This window comes from Vipera ursinii, assembly GCF_947247035.1.
Source record: "Vipera ursinii genome assembly, chromosome: 4".
Taxonomy (NCBI): domain Eukaryota; kingdom Metazoa; phylum Chordata; class Lepidosauria; order Squamata; family Viperidae; genus Vipera; species Vipera ursinii.
In genome coordinates, this window is record NC_139514.1 from 82,971,201 (window position 1) to 82,993,569 (window position 22,369).

Below are 22,369 nucleotides of genomic sequence, written 5' to 3' on the forward strand. Positions count from 1 at the left end.
GTAATTCTGGGGGTAAGATGGAAGTACTTGCTTTTACTATATATACATATACATACATACATATATATTGCACATACATACATGCAATCATTAAACACAAATTAAAAAACCAGTTTTTTTAAATTATCTGGGCAGATAAAATTTTAGCTTATAGGAAAAAATAGTGCATTTATTTTATACCTTATGCAAGTCTACACAACTGGCCAAAAAGTTGTCATACAAGCAAGGCATGACTTACAGTGGACAGTGGGACATCTGGTACATTATGAATGTTTAAACAAATGGCCCCCACTTCCAAAGAAGTGTGGATCACTGAGCTACAAAAAAGTGCTTCTTCTTTTTTGCTGGTTAGTGTGATCAGGAAGTTGGCTCTCTTGCTGTTAATGGCCTAAATCCAAATCATTTCATCAACTTTTTTTATAAAGTTCAGCTTTATTAAGAATCATAGACCAATGGTCAAAAGGATACTTAATCCAAAAAAAATAAGAGCACAAAGATTAACAACACTAGAAAAATTGTGAACACACTTAAGGATTTAGAAATAGAATTTAAAAATCCAGAAGCATCAAAGAAATCACAATAATCTAAGGTATAATATAAAATAAATTAGCATGTGAGGCTGTTCAATATTTAATAACTGGGAAGGCATAACAGTGGCTCACTTGATGGCAATATCAACAGCATAAAACCTAATTATCTTTCTAGATATTTCTGTGGACACATCGGCTAATAGGAGATAAAATTTTTCCACAATGGGCCAGCCACAACAGTTTAACAGCAGGAGGATAATTAAGACTCAGTGCCAAGCTGTATAAAATGGACAGGACAATTGAAACAAACAAATTCAATATCCCTCAGTTTAGCAGTACTGGAAAACTGTGCAGTACAAAACTTCTGCTAACATAGAGTCACTCTGTGAGGTCTCTAATTGTGATAATATCTACATACCTACATAATTACATACATGCGGAAAGAAAGAAAAGAAAGAAAGAAAGAAAGAAAGAAAGAAAGAAAGAAAGAAAGAAAGAAAGAAAGAAAGAAAGAAAGAAAGAAAGAAAGAAAGAAAGAAAGAGTTAGGAGATAGAAGATATGTTGATCTTCAGTTCAAAGTTGGCTTGTCCAAAGCTTAATAGAGCAAACTACTAGTTCAAGCCCATAATATCAGACAGTGTTCCCCAGCAAGTCAACTAAGGTTGAAAATCACCAATATAGTCAGACTAGCCTAATTCTAAACATAGGAAATAGGTGGGTACATTCCAAGAAACTCAGAATATAAATTTTAAAATGTTTGATTAAGATTCTTCCAAAAGGGAAAGTTTTAAAGCACTGGGTAAGTTTCTTTCAATCCATAGCAAAAGAATTTTTAACTACATGTTTAAGAACTTTAAAAAAAATAATAAACAGGAAAAGAGTAATTAAAACTTTGATTTTAGAAAGCTATAAATAGAGTTAAGAGTACAGGTAAATTTATAATAAGATTTTGGAATTAATTTTAAAGAATCCTTCAAATGGGAAAATTTACTTTTTAAAATTTACTTTTTTAAAAAATAATAAGACTTTAAAAATTGGACACTAGAAGGAACTGAAGAGGACTAAAGATTACAATTAAAGGAAATAGCATTTAAATCAGAATTACAAATACAGAATGAAATACAATATTTTAACATTGGGTATATTGAATGTTATTTTTCAACAATGAACCCAGAGATTAATTTTAATAGTGTCTGCCTTTATAGATAGATTATGTCTAAAATATATTATGGAAGAAGAATATATTCTACCTGTTGACAAAATCAAGTCTGACTTCATTTAAATGTGTGTCTCTACTATTATCCAATTATAAATTAATTAAATTAATCTTATAAAATTATTATATTATTTTAATACAAATGTTAAGACTGAATTTAAAAATAACAGGCTACAAATATTCCAGATAAAAGATGTTAGGTTGAACACACAAAGAAACTGGTTGATGTTTGTTGTTTGTTGTTCTTTAATTATTAAGACAACACAGTGACTGGGATAATTTTCCTATATTGGATTTACTAAAGAATCTTGTTAAAGCTGTGAAGAATTTTATAAGAAAGGACAAGAAAAAATGGAAACAAATTAAGTTCTAGGACATTATTTGGACAGATTAAAAATCAACATGGTAAGAAGTAAAATCAAGTTGGTTTATTTAGTCAAGGTTGAAATAGATATGGTGTTATCACTAGTAATGGACTTTTGCTGATGGGACAGAAACGAGGAAGCTTTAAGGATTTGTTTATAGATAAGAGATGGGATATGGGAAGAAGAGGTCCTTTGTTGTTTGTTACTAAAATTATTCATACTTGTGATGAAGATGGGAAGTCCTTTTTTATATATTTCTTTTCTTTTTCTTTACTATATTCGTATGTTTTCTTTTTTTCTGTTTCTCTAATTTTTCTCCCTTTTCCCCTTTCTTTTCTGTACCTATTTTTTTCATTTTTTTCAGTTTCACTTGTTTTTACTAATAGTATTAAATTACTATTATGCCTACGTTCAAGACCTACGTCCATGCAACTGGGTGAATTCCCATTACTTGCCCTAGCTCCTACTCACCTAGCAGTTCGAAAGCATGCAAATGCGAGAAGATTAATAGGCAACAGGTGGGAAGGTAACAAGTGTTCTGTGAGCCTCTGGCATATAGCCATGCTGGCCACATGACCATGGAAATTGTCTTTGGACAACTCTGGCTCCATAAGAAACAAAAATGAACACCATGCCCTAGAGTCGGACATGACTGACAGGGGAACCTTTAATTTTACTATTAAAAAACAGAACTTTTGACAGTTTTTAATATTTAATATTTAAAATCCAGAACCACCAGGATCTGAAAAATATACTTGCTCAAATAACTATTCATCCACATGTTCAACTTCATGTGTTTTAATTAATTAAATTGAACTAAAGTTATATTTAAGTCATCCCAAACAAAAATGTACAAAAGCAGGGGCAAATTAAACTCTCTAGTTTAAGCTGTAAATCAGTGATGACTATTGTGGGAAAAGGGAAGGGTTTCATTAAAACCAGTTTTGTTCAACGTTGTATATTAATTACTAACCGAAAAGTGTGATAGTAATTTCCACTGATTTTGGACATTTTCCTATGTAGGTATGAGCATTTTTCCTTTTATGAAGAATGTAGAATGACATTCAAAGTATATCAGCTGTCATTAGACTCACCTCATTGTGTACAGCAAGGTTCCATCATCCTCAAGGCGCAGCAGCTTGTTGGGAGTGGTCATGTTATGAGCAATGGATTTTTTGCCATTGTGGAAAAAGGTATCTGGGGTCCAGATCTTACTGGCCAGGAGATTGTTAAGAGGCAGACGTTGCATTGGGCCTTTAAATCGAAGCCTTTCATCTTTCCAGCTTTGTCGGAAAAAAACATCAATAGTGTACTCCTGGTACAAAAAAGAGAGAATTGCATAAACACTCATAAGGATCCAAGTGTCAAATTATCCTAGCCACAATAACAGGAGATACTTAGAATCTGTGCAGTCCAACCTACCATTTCAGTGTCAGAAACTGGACCGAAACTGGTAACATAGATGTCTGTTTTCACCTCTGTTATTCTCTCTAATGAAAAAGAAAATCATGTGGTAAATCAACAGCTACTCTATTAGTGGGTGAGTGAGAGAGCTATCTTAAGACTTTAGCTTTGTTCTTGATAACTGAACTTATGCAGCACTAAGAGTATCCCCTGGGACTCAAATAGGAAAGAACTTTCCGCACCCTGACATCCATATCAAACCATTTTACAGTAATATGGGTGCAAAATACTGTTCAAAAAATGGCAATATGCCTACTTCATCTATAAAAAGTATCACTAATCTCCCCAAAATAATTTAAAATATTTAAAAGAAATAGCAAATGAAAATACCAACATCTCAATCTCATGTAGGAAAATTGTATTTCAACAATCTCACTCAAAACATCAATGTATTTTAGCAATTTTAATTCTGATAGGCATATTGACCAAAAAACTGAAAAATGTTGCTTATTTTGGTTCTGACAAATACGACAATCACTCATCACTTCTATATAAAGTATACCACAAAATCTTTGTCAGTGCAGTAGATGAACCCAAGGCAAAAGGTTCTGACCACAGGTCAAAATATGTATATAAAATAAGTGCAAGATTGGATCCAAGAAAAAGTTACTTCTAAAAGTCTGTTGTTGTTAGCTGCAAAGTCGTGTCCGACCCATCGCAACCCTATGGACAATGTTCCTCCAGGCCTTCCTGTCCTCTACCAAAAAGTCTAAATTATTTCAATTAATAGGGCAATGTAGCTGCCTGTTGGGATTCAACATACAATATTACATAGCAATAGTACTTAAGCATATATACTGCTCCATAGTGCTTTATAGCACTCTCTGAGTGGTTTACAAATGTCAGCACTTTGCCCCCAACAATCTGAGTCCTCATTTTACCGACCTCGGAAGGATGGAAGGCTGAGTCAACCCTGAGCCAGTCAGGATCAAACTCCTGGCTGTGGGCAAAGTTAGCTTGCAATACTGCATTTTAACCACTGCACCATCACAGCTCCTGGATACATGCAACATTATGGTAAATATACAATAATATATGTAAACATACAAAGAAAAATAAAACAAAGGGGCAAATTTCCAGGTGAAGACATTAGGTGCTCCAACTTCATAACAAATCACTGGGGATAAGCAATATATCTTACGACTGTTACAAGACCTTGCTTGGCCTTCAAGATATGAATGCTAAATATCTGGACCTGTACAAACTAGTTGCATTTGCCACAGCATGTATGGTTTTGCCAAGAACCAATGCTGATTGTCTAACCAATCAAGTAGATCTATTTTTCAACACAATTTAAAGTTAACCTCCTTTATTTATTCTTCTTTCAGAAAACATCAACTTGATAATATGAGCTGATTAGTAGGGCCTCTGTAGAGTGAGGATCAAAAATAGTCGAGATGGTTGACATCATGGCCACATTCCTTTTGAAGTGCATCATGCATATGAAACAAATAGTCTTCAATAGTATATACACATTAAAAAAGGGCAGTAGGCCTTCAGTTGTGCAACTGTCATCTTGCCTTTTTTAGACCCCTCCCCAACCCCAAATGCCACCATTATTATAAGACAAAGCAGAATGTACTTACTATTCAAATATGGCTTAGGAGACTTGACTGATTAATTTTGTATGTTCAAGTCAGTTTTTGATTCCTGGCAAATGCCCAGATGTACTTACATATTTTACCTCATTATTTTCATAAGATGAAAGAAAATCCAGTAAAACTTTTGAAACTTTGAAAACACTGATTTATAATATTTTACCACTTTTTTAAAAAATACCTGATATCATGTTGCCACTAACATATATTATTGATAATTGATATATCATTTTTCAATTTTGGAGACTCCTAATGCTAATTAAAAATATTTTAATTAATTAATTAGGAGCCAGTTTGTTGCAGTGGTTAAGGATTCCGGCTAGAAACCAGGAGATGGTGACTTCTCATTTTGATTTAGCCATGAAGCCAGCTGATTAACCTTGGACCAGTCCTAGGAAGAAGCAGGCAATGGTAAACCACTTCCAAAATCTTGCCAAGAAAACTGCAGAGACCTGCCCAGGCAGTCCCCAGGAGTCAAATATTGACTGAAAGGCATGCACACACACACACAAACAACAATGGTAACTATAAAAAGGACTGATGTGTTCTATTTTTCCCACCCTAATATGAAAAGGAAAATTCCTAATATTTTTATTTCAGGTTAGAAACACATTCTGAGAAAAAACTATACATTTAAATATACATATTCAAATGCATCTGCTACCAGCCTTGACAAAAGCACACTCGTCATGAAAGATAAGTGATATAATTTGGGTGCATCTCAAGATGCATGCTTTTTTATGATCAGTGACTGGAACTCAACAAATTAATAGCAGAGGATAGAAAATAAAATAACATAGTTTGTGGCAGGATTGTACATGCAATCAAAATATGCCTGTTTTATAAACAAGATAACAAAATTTGACCATGTTCATAGAAACTGCTATTGGTTTTATAATAGAAGCAAACATAGAACAAATAGAACTGCACAGATACTTTTTAAATAGAATTATAAGATGAGCACTTGCATTCTTATAAAATTGCAATGTAACAAGACTGTCATTTTTGCAAAATTGTCTTGTTCTCTATGGATTCACAATTGTTCTATTGAGAGAACCCTTCTGAAAAGAATTTTAAATTCAACCAAGTATCACCAATGCAAATCCATTCAGCTGCCTCAATTTTGATCAAGTCTGCCTCCCTCTTTACTTGACAAACATCTAGGTCAGACATATCAAACTTGTGATGTCACGTGACGTCGCGAGACGTATCGGGATTATTTTGCCATTGCCGGCAATAGGGTGGGCATGGCTTCCAGATGACGCGCCCTGGCAGTTTGACACCCCTGATCTAGGGCCATAGTAGCTGCATATGTGTTTTGGCCAAAGTTTTAATACTGCTATTATTTGGGAAAAAATACCTGGTATATAATCTGGTCTTTTAATCACTAGGCATGCACTTTAGGTTGCTTTTCAAAAATTAAGATCTTGGTTTTAGAGGAGTTGATCTCAAGTACATTCTCAAGGGGTATTGGCTAGGCCACGAGCTTTAATTAAACCCAATAGATGGCTTGTTATATAAACACTACACTTTCTACATACAATATGGTTGTGAAATGTCTATTGCCTCATTTCGAGGGTACTCTAAATTAGTTATTTTGGACACAAAAGGGTTAATATACAAATTAGATAACTGGAGGAAAATATATCCCCATCTCTCTCTTTTTCAAGTTGGAATTTCTTTAGTGCAATGACCTTGCATACAGCAACAGAGCTTTTATTCTAGAATTCTCATCAAGTTTATACATTAGCATTAGTAGCTACTACCTATAGATTTATGAGTTAATGCCACATCCTTACCCTGGAAGTAAGATGAAGTACAGCCTAAATATGATGAATAACTGTGATATATTATTCAAAGTCTGGCTTTGATGAATATTTTTCAGCCAGATGTTGCTGTATGAGGGCATGGTCAAGGGCAGAATGTCCAGCTCTAAAACATGTTTGCTCATCTGCCAAAATATGCTTGCCTAATCAAGCAATTTATTATGTAGCAGAGAACTTAATTATTCTGTTTAAAAGGCCAATAGTACGCAACTGCTGACCATTGTTTTGCAGATAGATCTGTAATGCTTTGGTGTTTGCCCATAGTGGTAGACATAGGTCAAGAGAAAAGCAAGTGCAGGGCTTCACCATTTCAAATTATTGCATAAGCTTTTATTATACCTGAAGTAATTAGCTGGGACTAATCTGTAACTGGAGCCCAGTTAAGGAACTGGTTGAGATTTGTATCAGATTCAGGGAAGTCTTTTTCTACCTATTTTTATAAGTATTGTTTTTCCTCAAGTCTCTATAACTAATACCATAAAGTTGTCCTCCCACGCTATTGCCAGTAAAATATAAAAGAAACGCAAGAGATAGCCATGAAAATCATACAACTGACTTTCCAGTTTTATCTTACTCTACTTTAAATGTATGATGGTCAGGAGATAGATTTTAAAGAAAAATACACATATACAAAACAGAAATAAGGAAATTCACACATCCATACTAGTGAGGTTCTTTAAAAAAAGCAAAGAAAAACAAATACCTACACAAGATAGAAAATAAATTTCAATAAATAAAGGTTGTATTTGGATTATATTATATTTTCCTCCCTTCTCAAGTGGTAGTCTCCTTCAAATCACAATATGCACTTGATTTATTTCACACATCAAGATGTTTATTCTTATTATTCTAGAAAATAGAATAATTATTTCTGCCTGGTTTTCTGACACGTTTTGTGCATAAATTTACTTCATTCTCTGTGTGTGTGCATCTTCAAGTCAGTTTTTTATTCCTGTTGAGTGCTTGGACTAGTCCCTGTTGTTTTCCTAACAAGGCTATTCAAAAGTGCTTGCCATTGCCTCCTCCTTAGGGCTGAGAGGGGATGAGTGCCCAAGTCATCTAGCTGGTTTTATGCCTCAGGAAGGACTAGAACATCCAGTTTTAATCACTACACCAAATGGATTTCTTGATTTACCCATTAAAGGAGAATATAGCCATTGATTTATTTACTGAAGTCAAAAATATTTGGTCATTTGTAGAAACTTTTTTACTAGAAATTCAGTGGCATTTACGTTTCAGAGGACAATCTATTCTGTTAGTTTACTTCATGGGATAGGTCTGTTTTTATGAAATGTTGGTATTAATCTCAGGAGGCCATCCTGCACACAGAGCATGGAAACAAGTCGGTATGAAGAGAAAAAGTGATCCATCCTTAGAAGAGTCTTCCAGCACCATTTCCACAATACAGATTGTCCTCTTACAGCAGTAAAGGTGGAAAGGGGAGTGTTCTGGGAACATGCTGAAATATGTTTATAACCTCTTAATTCCAAAAATTTCCAAAATGGGCATTTCTTACCAGTTAAAGGTAAAGGCAAAGGTTCCCCTGCACATGCATGCTAGTCGTTTCCAACTCTAGGGGCCGGTGCTCATTTCCGTTTCAAAGCCGAAGAGCCAACACTTGTCCGAGGACGTCTCCATGGTCATGTGGCCGGCATGACTAGACGCCAAAGGTGCACGGAACGCTGTTACCTTCCCACCGTAGTGATCCCTATTTTTCTACTTGCATTTTTACGTCCTTTCGAACTGCTAGGTTGGCAGAAGCTGGGACGAGTAACAGGCGCTCACTCTGTTACGTGGCACTCGGCATTTGACCCGCCAAACTGCCGACCTTCTGATCGACAAGCTCAGTGTCCTAGCCCACTGAGCCACCGTGTCCCTTTCTTACCAGTTACTGCATCCCAATTGCCCTCATATTAAATGCAACTGCAGGTGATTTTCATATAATCTGGCAGCACAGACCCTACAGCTTGCTTTTATTATAATCTTTCTCCTCCTTATCCCCATGAAACATGAAAGCGGCAACTGGGCTTCTTTCAGTGATTGTTCTCAAGATGACAGGAATGAATTCTGACTGGAAGACATAAAACAATCTTTAAGATAAAAAAATAAAAGAAAGAAACCACCCTTTGGGAAGGTTGTAATATACTCTCAGCATGTATTTTGGCTAATCCCTTGTTTTGCCTTGTTGCTCCCTAAAATTATCTATATATTTAAAACATTGGTATACTTTCCTTTATTCAAAGGGTAGAAAATGGTTATAACATCTGCATTAAAACATAACAATAAAAACATACCTTGAATGATAAAATGCATCAACCAAGGGCATAAAGTAAACAAAAGCATTTCTGAAATTGTCGAAACATTGAACTTATTGCAAGAAAGTTAGCAGGAAGGTTGCTATTGTTTAAAATAAATATGTGTCACAACCAAGGAGCCACACCAAAGAAGTGCTTTCTTTGTTATTACATACTGTACTTTTAGTATGGTGTACTGAGAGCCAATTTGGTCTAGTGGTTAAGGCATCAAGCTAGAAAGCACAAAATTCATGAGTTCTGCTTCCGTCTTAATCATGAAAGCCAGCTGGATGACTTTGGACCAGCCATTTTCTCTCAGCCCAAGTCAAATCACGGCATTGTTGTTGTGGGGAAATAGGAGAAAGGATATCATTTCTGCTTTAGTTATTTGTAAATAAAATAAATAATAAAATAAAATAAAATAAAATAAAATAAAATAATAAAAATAAAATAAAATAAAATAATAATAAAATAAAATAAAATAAAATAAATAATAAAATAAAAATTATTATAGTATTTATCCTACCTCCCAGACCTGGGCGAAGTCTATTATCGTATCCATCCAATAGGCCATCAAGAATCCGAGTGAATATGGTAATGTTATCATTGGTGTCATGTTTTCCTGAAGCTGTTGGCATCTGTGAGACGCTGTTAAAAGGGAGAGTATAGGAACAATGTAAATATAATCAACCTTGGCTAAAGGTTGTCTTATATTTCAATTTTCATTTAATTATTTAGATTGCTGGCTATCAACATTTCCTGGTGCTTTACAATAAAGATAGAAAGCATCTAGTATTGGATAATGGAAGACTTCATAGGGGAGATTACAGAAAAATGTGCAGTCTTAACTGTTTTATAGAAAACTTAACACTTTTATAGAAGCTTTCTGCTATTATATTCTACCATTGAGCATTTGTTCTTCATTTATATCCTGTAAACAAACACACACACCTCTGCATATATTTTCCCTTATTAGCAGAAATTACTGTGCTGGAAAAAGCCTCAGGAAACATTAATCGCTGCAAATTCAGGAAATGTGATGCATGGTTAGAGGTTTTTGAGACTCGTGAATAACAAGGGCAATGTGCAACAACTTTTTGAAATAATCTGTACTAATGTTGAACAGTTGATACCATTAGAAACTCTATAAAAGTCCCAGAAGAGCAGGAGACTAGACTTGTTAGTTATACTGTTAGATATAGCATCATGTCCCATGCTGAATGGCCATTACCCGAAACAGTCTTCATTATGTTGAATGAAAATAAAGTGCAGACAATAATTGATTGACTTCTCCCTGTGGGTCAGTTTCTCAATTTGGATCTACCATTGAGGCTGGACAATCATGGAGTAACAATGACACGGAAAACAGTTTCACAACTTCAATTGTTAAACCAGGGGTGTCAAATTGCCGGCCCACAGGCCGGATGTGTCATGACGAAACCACACCTACCCCATTGCCAGCAATGGAAAAAAAGTTGCAATATGTCATGACACGTCACATGATATTGCAAGTTTGACACCGTGTTAAACTGTTAAACCAGCTACATCCCCAGTCAGAGGAGAAACCTAGCTTTGGTGATTCACACGTTGGTAGCTTCCAGTCTGAATTACTGTATTACGAATTATGCTTTGTGAATAGCCCTAAAGATTTTCTAAAGCTTGCAGCATGGGTAGTTTGAGTATCTCTTGAGATTTGACAACATCCAATTGACACAACTTCAATGATTTCTGGTTGCTTTTTGAGGCCAATTAAAAATGTTTCTAATGATGCATAAAGCCTTACACAACCTTAGATAAAAGATGTTGCAGGATTGCCTAATCCCACAGAGTCTGTCCTGCATGATTAGATCACTGCAACTGCAGAAGTTACATTTGACACCAGAATTAGCTGTGACTGCAGCAGCAGTAAAAATAAAGTAATTCTACAGTTATTTATGTTTCTTTTTTCATGTTTGAGTTCTAGTTATGGAACAAAGGGCCATTGGAGTTAAAACAAACCCTTTTCTTATTATACCTCACTAGACTTTAGAAAAAGGACTCAAACAGATAAAAGCTTTAACTATTACAGGAGTCTGCAAAAATCACTTCTCAGATTGACAATGATTCTGGAAACCATTATGTAAACCGTCAAATGCAAGTTTTTCTCTTACAGGAAGAGCATTAGAAAGAAAATAAGAGGTACTGATACATCAGGACAGATCAGTTCTAAACTGAAAGAAGTTCAGTTGCTGGAATTCTAACTACATCTCTGAGCTCAATAAATATTATTAAAATATATTTTAAAGCATCTTGCTTGGTCACTTTTTAGTTTTAAGCAGTTGCTAAAGAGTCTAACAATTCTGGTCTTGGTTCAAGTTGGAAGCTGGAACTATTAGTCATTAGATTAATAGAAGGCTGTTTTCTACACATCTCAGCCTCCCACGTCCACCCAGTAATCCACCAAGTAACCACTAATTTCTACAGCATGGGACAACGCAGACTAGAGTTTAAATTGTGGACTGTTCATACTGCAGTGGGTGTTCAAACTGTTCTGTTTTATTTTATTATCTGCCATAAAGAATCTGAGAAAGACCCTGCCAAATCATATCTACAATTCTTCTGCCAAGTTTAGCTAAGAGCAGTGGTCAAGTAGGACTTTGTCATTTCTGCAGCTACTGACCATGTATAAATTTACTTCTTTTCTTTTCTTTTCCTCTTTCCTTCTTATAATCCACCCCCCCTTTTCTAGCCTCTTCAAAACTTTTTCTGTTTTTATTGATCTTTCACAAATCCTTGCTACTTCTTCAGGCTGAAGAACTTCAGTTGATAGAGACAGAAGCTGCAGGTGGAACACAGTGATAGTGAGTTAGCATGCAGTTTCTCAAAGACCTATTTGTATCTGTAAATTTTACGAGTGGATTTTGAAATCTTACAAATCTATATTGGGGAAGGGATTTCTCAATTGCATCTTGATCTCATTTCTTTGAGTACATATGAAAACCATGATTTTATGGTGATTTTAACAGTTTAAATGATGAATACAGGCTAAAAAAAACCCCTTTGATCATTTTATTCATTTGAAACGGTTAAACCTGGACATTTCTTTAGAGGTTAAAAGTAGCACACCGCCAAATGCAGACCACACACAAAAGCAGTGAATATAATTATGGTTCTGCTGGTCTGGTTGAAACATGGGGAGAACTAAAACCCTCTGTGCAATGTCACTTCTCTAAAGTTAGGAAAAGGAAGCCCTAAAATATGGTTTTTCAAAATAATAGGGGGAAAAAGGAAAGTTACTTTTTTTGAGGAAATATTAAGACTGCAAAAAATTCATGTTTCTTTACTTTACACACTTTTTTCTGGAAACATAGATTTTTGAATTATCTAAGTTAGTGAGAAAAGAAAAATGGTTCCATTTGTACCTGAATTGCTGATGCTTTCTGATGAAATCCTTTATTACTTAAACAGTTAATGCTTTGTAGAGTTCTTGTGATTTTAATTCTATTTTTAGCTTTGAATAAGACACAATTAGAAAACAAAAAAGAACAAAAATAAAACAGGAAGAGGAGGTATGGCCTAGAATATTTTAATGATTTCCAGTGCTTAATTCAGCTTTTTAGTTTTGATCCATTTAGTGAAATAACACTGATGGAGAGATACCTTTGTTTGATTTAACGCATATCCATCCAAAGTATGTTAGCACTTTTTTTTAAAGGTTAATTACCTTAGAAAAAATAACAGAATTCTAAAGAAGTATTATTTTCATCCACCAAGTACCATGATTAATTGATGAAAAAGTTTTAGGGTAAATATAATATTGTTCTGATAAAACAATACCAGTTCACATAGAAGCATTTGGTATATATGAATGTTATCCCACCACAGACAAATATTATGTCCACATATATGATCTTTTCAAGACTAATTCGCCATTTTATCTACATTTTCTCCCTTACTTATAGCTTGACAAGTTTGTGGAATGCAAAAGTGGGAGGGATGGTATCTAGAAAGGTGTCTTTGAGAGCTTGGTGCTGATAACACCCAGGTCACAATGCAGGTGCTCGATGGAGAAGAAGACTTTTCCCATAACAAGAATTATTCCTATTGGACAATGTGAACACATGATGGGTGGGGGTGAAGGAATCTATTGTTTAATTAAGTTTTTGAATGGGAAACTAGAGCTGGTTTCACTTCTTCTGTGCCAATGTAAATTTTCAGTAATACTCTTGATAAAATCATGTCCCAGGAGTTTCTTTTTCTGGAAATGACAACAGGACAGTTGACTTGAAACCAGCTCTACAATGTAACAGCCTACCCCACCAGGAGGTTGGCAGCTTTGGGATGTCGGCAGCTGACAGAGGAACAGATGGAGGGGTGAGACCAGAGGAAGCCCTGGTGGAGGCTCAAGCTAAAACCAGGATATAGAAGCTGGCACATTCAGCCCTAACAAAACCAGCAACTCAAGCACCCCAGGCAGCAGTGGGGTTGCAGCCTGGGTATGTCCTACTGTGAGAAGATCAAGTGCTGCTTCCCTTAGCAGTTCAGTTCAATGAGCAGCCCAATAACTTGGCCTACTTCCTCACCCAGGTCTGAAATTATATGGAATGCCATGATGTACCCAGATGGGTACACCCAGGTCAATGCCATTACATCTAACCTGGAGGGGGATGCAGCAGAATGGCTAGTGTCTCTCCAGGACCAGGGGGCTTCAAAGTTGCAAGACTTGGATGCTTTCATGCAGGCATTGTGAGACAGGTTCAAGGACCCTGCAATGGCCTGGCATGCAGAGATGTGCATCAGCTTCCTACAGCAGGGCAAGCAGCCAGTAGCAGAGTACACCCAAGACTTTCATGGCCTAATGGCTTGCCTGAGAGACTGGCTGGAGCATATGCTGGTTTATCAATTCCACGAGGGGCTGAGCAAGAAGCTGTAGTGCAACTGATGTCCACAGAGTACCAGACGACCTTCAAGCATGGTATTGGTTGACCACAAACATGGAGCTTGAACTGATGGAGTATCAGGAGCATGCAGCGCATGAGAAATGGCCCCACCGAATGCCCAAGAGACGCCCAGCACCCCATGGAAGGAGAAAAGAGGCAATTCCTTCCACAGGGAGAAAGCCCCGCTGAAGCCTGGGAGCATGTTTCTGATGTGGGAGAAGTGGCCACCAAGTGGCCGATTGTCCTGCATCACACCCGGTATTGGCAACATGAGCCCGGCTCAACCAAAGTCAGAAAAGCCCCTAGTGAGGCCAAGGGAGAAGATGCGGTTGGCCCAACAGGTTGTAAAGATCTCTTCCCAATCCAGCAAAAGGGAGAGACCTCCGATCCATGACAAGCTCGGTTTGGTCTTCTACGAGAGCGACAGTAAAAGGGAAGATGACCCAATGGTAAATGGCATCATTATCCCCATGATGATCTGGGTGGAGATTCACATGCCCTCCTCAGGAATAATGGAGGTCCTCACTGCCTTGCTGGGCTCAGGGTGCACTCGGTGTCTAACCAGTCTCCAGACTCTGGAGAAACTAAGGCTGAGGTTGAGGAAATTTAGGTTCTCCCAGCTAGATGGTTCCCTTACAGGAGGGCACCAGCAACTTGCCTAACAGAGCCAGTAGGCCTCAGGTCTGGGACCCTTGTAGAGACTATCCATTTTATTGTGGCTCCTGGAATGACTGAGACGATGGTCCTGGGACTATCCTAGTTGAAGAAATGGTCCATGAGTAGATTGGGACAGCAACAAGTGGCGAATAAGAAAGAAAGCAGCTAGGACCTCCGGGTGGCAAGGCTCCGTTGATGGCAGCCGTTTCGGCTGTCAGCCCCGCTGTTTTCCGTAGAGCCGCCAAAAACAGCGACGATCAGCTGTTTGGCGGCTCGGAAACCCGCTCCTCAGGAGAAGAGCAGGGGGTGAGCGTTTAGGCAGGGGTAGAGCTCCACTAGACCGCCAGAGTTTAAACTCTGGTGGTTGAAGGGTGTGAGCCCCCCTGAAGCCTGAGTTTGCTCCAGACTCCGGGACGCCTCTGCTTTGGAGCAGAGCAGGACGCTGCAACCATCCCTGCCATTGATAGTCAACTGTGGATTACTTGGATGCAGGCAGAGCTGTGCAGGAGAATGCTGTAATAGCAAGTATTTGAACTTTAACTCAGAGTACTTTGTGGAAAAGTTGCAAGCGGTGCGGAAAGTGAAAGTGCGCAATAGAATTAAGTGGTGTTAAAATGGCTACCACACCAACAAAAGTTCCTAGAAGTGCGGGGGCCTCGCCAGTTCAGCAATCTTCATTACAGACTTTGATGCCTCCTCCGCCAGCACCCACACCCGCACCAGCTTTAACAATAAAAGATTTGCAGGATGCTTTGCAAGAGGCTTTGAAAAAACAATCTCAACAAATAGCTGAGCTTATTGAGGAGAAGAATACAGAAATAAGGGCAGACATTTTGGTTGCATTTCAAGGGCTTGCTGTTTGCATTGAGCGTCTGGATGAGAGAGTGGAAGAACTTAGCCAAAATAATATGAGATTAGATGCCAAAATGATGGATGCTGAAACTGTGATGGGAAAGATTGATGATGATTTAACAATGGTGCATTACCGCGAGATGGAGTTTGCTGTGAGAATCAGAGGTTTGAAAGAATATCCTAAGGAAAATTTGAAAAAAGTATTTTCAGAGGCTCTTGAACAGATTCTGGGACATTCAGCAGAAGATATTATGGCGGATATAGATAAAATATTTCGTGTTAATTCCTGGATTGCAAGCCAAAGGAAGTTACCTTATTTTACAAAGAGAGCAATTAGAAATGAGGTTATTCAAGCCTTTTATAATAACAAATTTACAGTTGCAGAGCAAGAAGTTTTAATTTTGAAAGAGATCCCTCCAAGAATTTTAAGGAAAAGGAAAGAATTTGCTTTTTTGGCAGAAGAATTAAGGAAACGGGATATCCAGTTTAGATGGGAGATCCCAGTAGGCATGGTGGTGATGCATGCAGGCACGAGATATTGCCTTAACACAGTTTTACAGGCATGAGATTTTTATGCTAACATTTTGAAGGCAAGCTCCCCACCATCCACGGAATCTAAAAGGAGGAATGGTGAAGGAGAGTGTCAGCCACTAAGGGAGAGTATACAAGGAGCTGAAGGAGTTACGCAGTTGAAAGATGGAGAATCCCAGCAAACTACATGAGTGGATCAGATTCCAGTACCAATTGAGGAGGTTAGAGATCAAAGAATGACATGGGCTGCAGCCAGACGAATGAGACAAGAGCAAGAACAACAGAGAGCCATGACTACATCTCAAAAACTTACCTATAGTGAAGCAGTGGGAGGAGCGAAGCCAAAGAGAGTGCAGGTGATTTTGGAACAGGTGCTCCAAAAGCTTCAGGTCGCAAAAGATGGCAACAAAGCTTCTAACTTGGAATGTTAATGGTTTAAATTCTCCACATAAAAGAAAGAAAGTATTTCAATATTTAAAACAATTTAAAAAAGATGTTATTTGCTTACAGGAAACACATATTCGAGCAGCTGATCAAAAGTACTTGATAAACTTTAGGTTGGGCACACAGTTTATTGCCTCTGCTCCTGACAAGAAAAATGGAGTTGTTATTTATATTAAGAATACTTTAAAATCTAGTTTAATTGAAGCAGATAAACAAGGAAGATATGTTATAATTGAACTATTAATAGAAGGCAAGAAAATACTTCTGGTTGGATTATATGCTCCTAACCAACAGCAAGGAGAATTTTATAAATTATTACACAGCAAGATTATTCAGTGGGATTACAAATCTTGTATTCTTATGGGAGATTGGAATGGCGTTTTGGATGTACAAATGGACAAAAGAGGCCTTTTTAGAAGTTCGCCAAGTCATGCTAGACTGTCTAAATCATTTTTTGAGATGAAGGATGACTTAGAATTGAGAGATGTTTGGAGAGAAAGGAACATGCAAGAAAAAGACTTTACTTTTTTCTCTGATAGGCATCAATCTTTTTCCAGGATTGATTTTGTATTAATTACTAATGACTTTCTTTCTAGGATTAAGAAGATCAAGATATGTCCAAGAACTATATCTGATTAGGTACCAATTTGGACAATACCTAAACATACAATAGAAAATATAAATGTTGGATTTAAACATGATGAGACTACATATAAGGAAATTTTAAGGTTAGAAAGGAATGTATGGCAATTAAAGCTATATAATATTTTAAAAGAAGAAAAGATTGTACAAACTTGGTTCCAGTATGGGAAGTTACAGGCAAGATGGAAAGAGGATCAGAAAGTTGGTTTCTCGATAACTGATGAAAATTTGGTAAAACAAATTAGAGATCAAAGTCAAGCACATATAAGAAGGATATATAATGCATTGATAGAAATTGACTCAGAAACGGAACTTGTTAAAGATTGTATGATAAAGTGGGCCCAGAACTTTCAGGAGGTTATAACAATGGATACTTGGGAAAAGATTTGGGTTAGAAACGTAAAATTTACACAGGCCCAAAATTTAAGAGAGAATTTTTATAAAATGTTTTATAGGTGGCATTTAGATCCTAAAAAACTAGCAAGTATGTATCCGAACTGTCAGCCCAAATGCTGGAGGTGTGGTTGTGACGATGCAACGTATTTTCATATATGGTGGACTTATAAAAAAGTCAAAGCTTTTTGGATTAAAATTTGGTGGAATATGCAAAAGATATTTAAGAAAAGGATAAAGTTTTCTCCGCAGTTGTTTTTGTTGGGTATTATTACAGATTTTACTGTCATATACACTAAATTGATGTTGAATCTAATCACGATAGCAAGACTTTTAGTAGCGCAATATTGGAAGAAGGAGGAACTGCCGAATATAGAAGAGTGGACTTTGAAAGTTTCTAACTTGGTGGAAATGGCAAAGATTTCAGCATATTTGAAAGAACAATCACAACAGAGATATATTGTGGAATGGAGAAGGTGGATTGAATATATTCAGAATAAATATGGGACTAAAAAGTTTCATTTAGCATTTGAATAAGTAGTGGTTTTATATGATGTATAATTAATTATTTGTTATTTGTTAGTAATATTGTGACTATGGAGAGTTAAAGTGCGATAGAATTTAATGTTTTATTTTTGTTGTTAGCATAGTTTAGCTTATGTTTGTAACACTATACCCTGTATTCAGCTCTGGGAAGTTGAGGAGGGGGGAGGGGAGGGGAGGGAGACGAGGGGGTTTTTTTGTTTGTTTTTTTATCTAAAAATGTATTGTAAAACTTTTCAATAAAAAAAGAAAAAAAGAAAAAAGCAGCTAGCTGGTAGGAGCCAGCGAAAACACCTCACACCAGCTATGAGCCTCCAGTTAGTAATATGAAAATGGAGTCAGTGAAGGGAAGTGAGGGGTTAGAGCCGTTCATTCTGAGTGAATACTGAGACCTAGCAAAGGCATTCAGCAAAAGGGAATCAGATGTACTCCCATCCCATCACCCCACAGGCTGTGCTATTGAGATCCTGCCAGGGGCAAAACTGCCAAACTTCAATGATGCCAAGGGAAATGCAGGAACTTTGGGGGTTCATAGACATGAGCCTTGGTGGAGCAGTGGGCTAATGTCTCCTTAAGTAACACCAGCTGCCTGCAATTAGTGCAGGTTCAAGTCCCACCAGGCTCAAGGTTGACTCAGCCTTCCATCCTTCAGAGGTAGGTAAAATGAGGACCCAGATTGTTGGGGGCAATTAGGTTTAGGTTTAGGTTTATTTGATTTGTATACCGCCCTTCTCCCTAGGGACTCAGGGCGGTTCACAGGGCATACATAAACAACAATACAAAAGTTAAAAGAAAATTAAACCAGTGCCCAGTTAAAACAACCATAATAAATACTAAAAAACCAATTTAAAAACCCATATTCCCCCATCAGGCCAGACCAGCTAATTCAAATAAGTGGGTCTTCAACCCGCGGCGGAAGGATCGGAAGTCAGATGCCATCCGGAGCTCAACCAGCAGTTGATTCCATAATGCCGGAGCGCCCACAGAGAAGGCCCTCCCCCTGGGGGCCACCAGTCGAAATTCCCTGACCAGAGGCACCCTGAGGAGGCCCTCTCTGTGGGCACGCACAGGGCGGAGGGAAGTTGACGCCGGCAGCAGGTGGTCCCCGAGGTAACCCGGACCCATGCCATGTAAGGACTTAAAGATCATAACTAGGACCTTGAACCTCACCCGGAAGACAACTGGTAACCAATGCAGCTCACGGAGCAAAGGTGTAACATGGGAGTATCGGGAAACTCCCAAGACAACTCTCACGGCCGCATTCTGTACCAGTTGGAGCCTCCGAGTGGTCTTCAAGGGAAGCCCCATGTAGAGAGCGTTACAGTAGTCTAGGCGAGAGGTCACGAGCGCATGAGTGACCGTACACAGGGCATCCCGGTCCAGATAGGGCCGCAACTGGCGCACCAGGCGAACCTAGGCGAAAGCCCCCCTAGTCACAGCTGCTACATGATCTTCCAGGGTAAGTCGTGAATCTAGGAGGACTCCCAAGTTGCGAGCCCTATCAACGGGGGGTAACAGCTCACCCCCCATAGAAAGAGATGGAACATTTTGAATGTCCCGGGATGCCGGAATGTACAGCCACTGTCTTGTCAGGGTTGAGTTGAAGTCTGTTCCTCCCCATCCAGACCCGAACCGCCTCCAGGCAACGGGACATCACAGCGAGGGCATCACTGGGGTGGTTTGGGGTCGAAATAAAAAGTTGGGTATCATCAGCATATTGATGATACCCAACTCCAAAACCACGAATGATCTCACCCAGCGGTTTCATGTAGATGTTGAACAGGAGAGGCGAGAGAACCGACCCCTGAGGAACTCCACAAACGAGAGACCTAGGGGCCGATCTCTGCCCCCCCTGCCAACACCGACTGCGAGTGTCCCAGGAGATAGGAGGAGAACCACTGAAGAACTGTGCCTCCCACTCCCAATCCCCTGAGACGCCGCAGCAAGATACCATGGTCGATGGTATCGAAAGCCGCTGAGAGGTCTAATAGGACTAGGACAGAGGAATGTCCCCTATCCCGAGCCCTCCAGAGATCATTCACCAGAGCGACCAATGCCGTCTCCGTGCTGTACCCGGGCCTGAAACCCGATTGGTAAGGGTCCAGATAATCCGCTTCCTCCAGGACCAGAGGGAGCTGACGCGCCACCACACTCTCAACAACCTTCGCAAGAAAGCGAAGGTTGGAGACTGGACGAAAGTTGTTCAATACAGCTGGGTCCAAGGCAGGCTTCTTGAGGAGAGGTCTCACCACCGCCTCCTTCAAGGCGGTGGGGAAATAACCCTCACTCAAAGAAGCAGATATAACCGCCTGGAGCCAGCCTCGTGTCCTCTCCCTAGCTGCATAAACCAGCCAGGAAGGGCACGGATCCAATAAACATGTGGTGGAGCTCAGCTTCCCCATAATCCTGTCCACTTCATCAGGGGTCACAGAATCAAACTCTTCCCAGATAACGTTGACAAGACCGCCCATGTCCTGATCGCCAGACTCTGCCCAGCTGGAGTCCAAACCGGTCCGAATCCGAGCAATTTTATCCGACAGATGTTGACTAAATTCCTCGGCACGACCCTGCAAGGGATCCTCCCTCACCTCCTGGTTAAGAAGGGAGCGAGTCACCCTAAACAGGGCGGTCGGGCGATTATCTGTGGACGCGATGAGGGTGGAGAAGTAATTACACCTCGCCACCCTCATCGCTGCGAGATAAGACCTAATATAGGTTCTTAACCGCAACCGGTCGGATTCAGTTCGGCTAGACCTCCAGCAGCTCTCTAGGCCCCGTTTCCGACGCTTCATCTCCCGGAGCTCCGCGGAGAACCATGGAGCTCGCTGGGATCTGCACCGGGTCAGGGGCCGCAAGGGTACAACCCGGTCAAGTGCCTCAGTGGCTGCCCTTTCCCAGGCTTCCACTAAGGCATCCGCCGAGTTGTGAGCAATGGAGGCAGGTGGGGACCCCAGGGCTGCTTGGAATCTATCAGGATCCATTAAGCGTCTGGGGCGGAACCATCTAATTGGCTCCGTACCCCCACGGCGGGGGGTGGCAAAACGGAAGACCATCCGCAGGAGGTGATGATCGGTCCATGACAGGGGCATAAGAAATGGAGAGCCCCCACCAAGATCATCCAACCACCGTCCAGATAAAAAAAAAATTAAGCTGACTTTGTAATAATGCCGCTTGGGGGGGGGGAAAGCCCTAATAAGCAGGCATATACATAGAATGAAGGCTACTGCTAAGCTTGTAAGCCGCCCTGAGTCTTCGGAGAAGGGCGGGATATAAATGGGAATTTAAAAAAAAAAACTTAGCTAGGGGATTTATCCAGCCACCAAAATCAAGGATGGCTGCCCCTGTGCTTTTCAAAGAGAAGAAAGATGGTCTGTTAGGCTGTGTGTGGATTACCACGGACTGAATTGTATCTGTGTAGAGAATATGTATCCCCTCCCCCTCATGAGGGACATGAGGGAAGATTTTCATCAAACTGGATTTAAGGAAAGACTATTACTGAGTGAGGATTAAAAAAGGAGATGAATGGAAAACCACATTTAACTGCCTTCTGGGTGGTTACCAATTTTGAGGGATGCCATTTGGGTTGCAAGTACTAGCAGTATTCATGCAGTTAATAAACGAGGTCCTGCATGAGCACCTGTACAAAAGGCTGCTAGTGTACTTGGATGACATTCTAATTTATACTGAGACCATGGAAGAGCATATAACGCTGGTGGGAGCAGTAGTTGAAATGTTGCTTAAAGCCCAGCTGTATAAATGCAACTTTCACAAGAACATCCTAGATTACCTGGGGTATCGCATGTCCAAAGATGGGGTGGAAATGGACCCAGGTAAGGTGAGGGCAATGGAGTGAGGGGCAGTTACAGAGATTCCTCATATTTGCGAATTTTTATCAGCAGGTCATCCCCACATTTGCCCAGATAATCCTGCCCATTACCAACAAGGTGGAGCCTTGGTGGAGCAGTGGGCTAATGCCTCCTTAAGTAACACCAGCTGCCTGCAATTAGTGCAGGTTGGCATCCCACCAGGCTCAAGGTTGACTCAGCCTTCCATCCTTCCGAGGTAGGTAAAATGAGGACCCAGATTGTTGGGGG

General features: G+C 39.3%; 2 protein-coding genes across 2 annotated transcripts in view; one reads left to right on the top strand and one right to left on the bottom strand.

Annotated features, from left to right (window-relative positions):
- The window catches only part of GABRA5 (gamma-aminobutyric acid type A receptor subunit alpha5), a gene marked incomplete at its 3' end in the record, with an annotated part of 115,749 nt that overhangs the window by 77,171 nt on the left and 16,209 nt on the right, over positions 1-22,369 (bottom strand). The window contains exons 2-4 of the mRNA XM_083361531.1: positions 9,821-9,942; positions 3,535-3,602; positions 3,207-3,427 (exon numbers count right to left, since the gene is read on the bottom strand). Of these exons, the coding sequence (XP_083217657.1) occupies positions 3,207-3,427; positions 3,535-3,602; positions 9,821-9,942 (411 nt within the window). The remainder of the gene's footprint in view (positions 1-3,206; positions 3,428-3,534; positions 3,603-9,820; positions 9,943-22,369) is intronic.
- Positions 1-22,369, top strand: part of GABRB3 (gamma-aminobutyric acid type A receptor subunit beta3) — a gene marked incomplete at its 3' end in the record, with an annotated part of 371,697 nt that overhangs the window by 62,822 nt on the left and 286,506 nt on the right. The gene's annotated exons all lie outside the window — the stretch shown is intronic.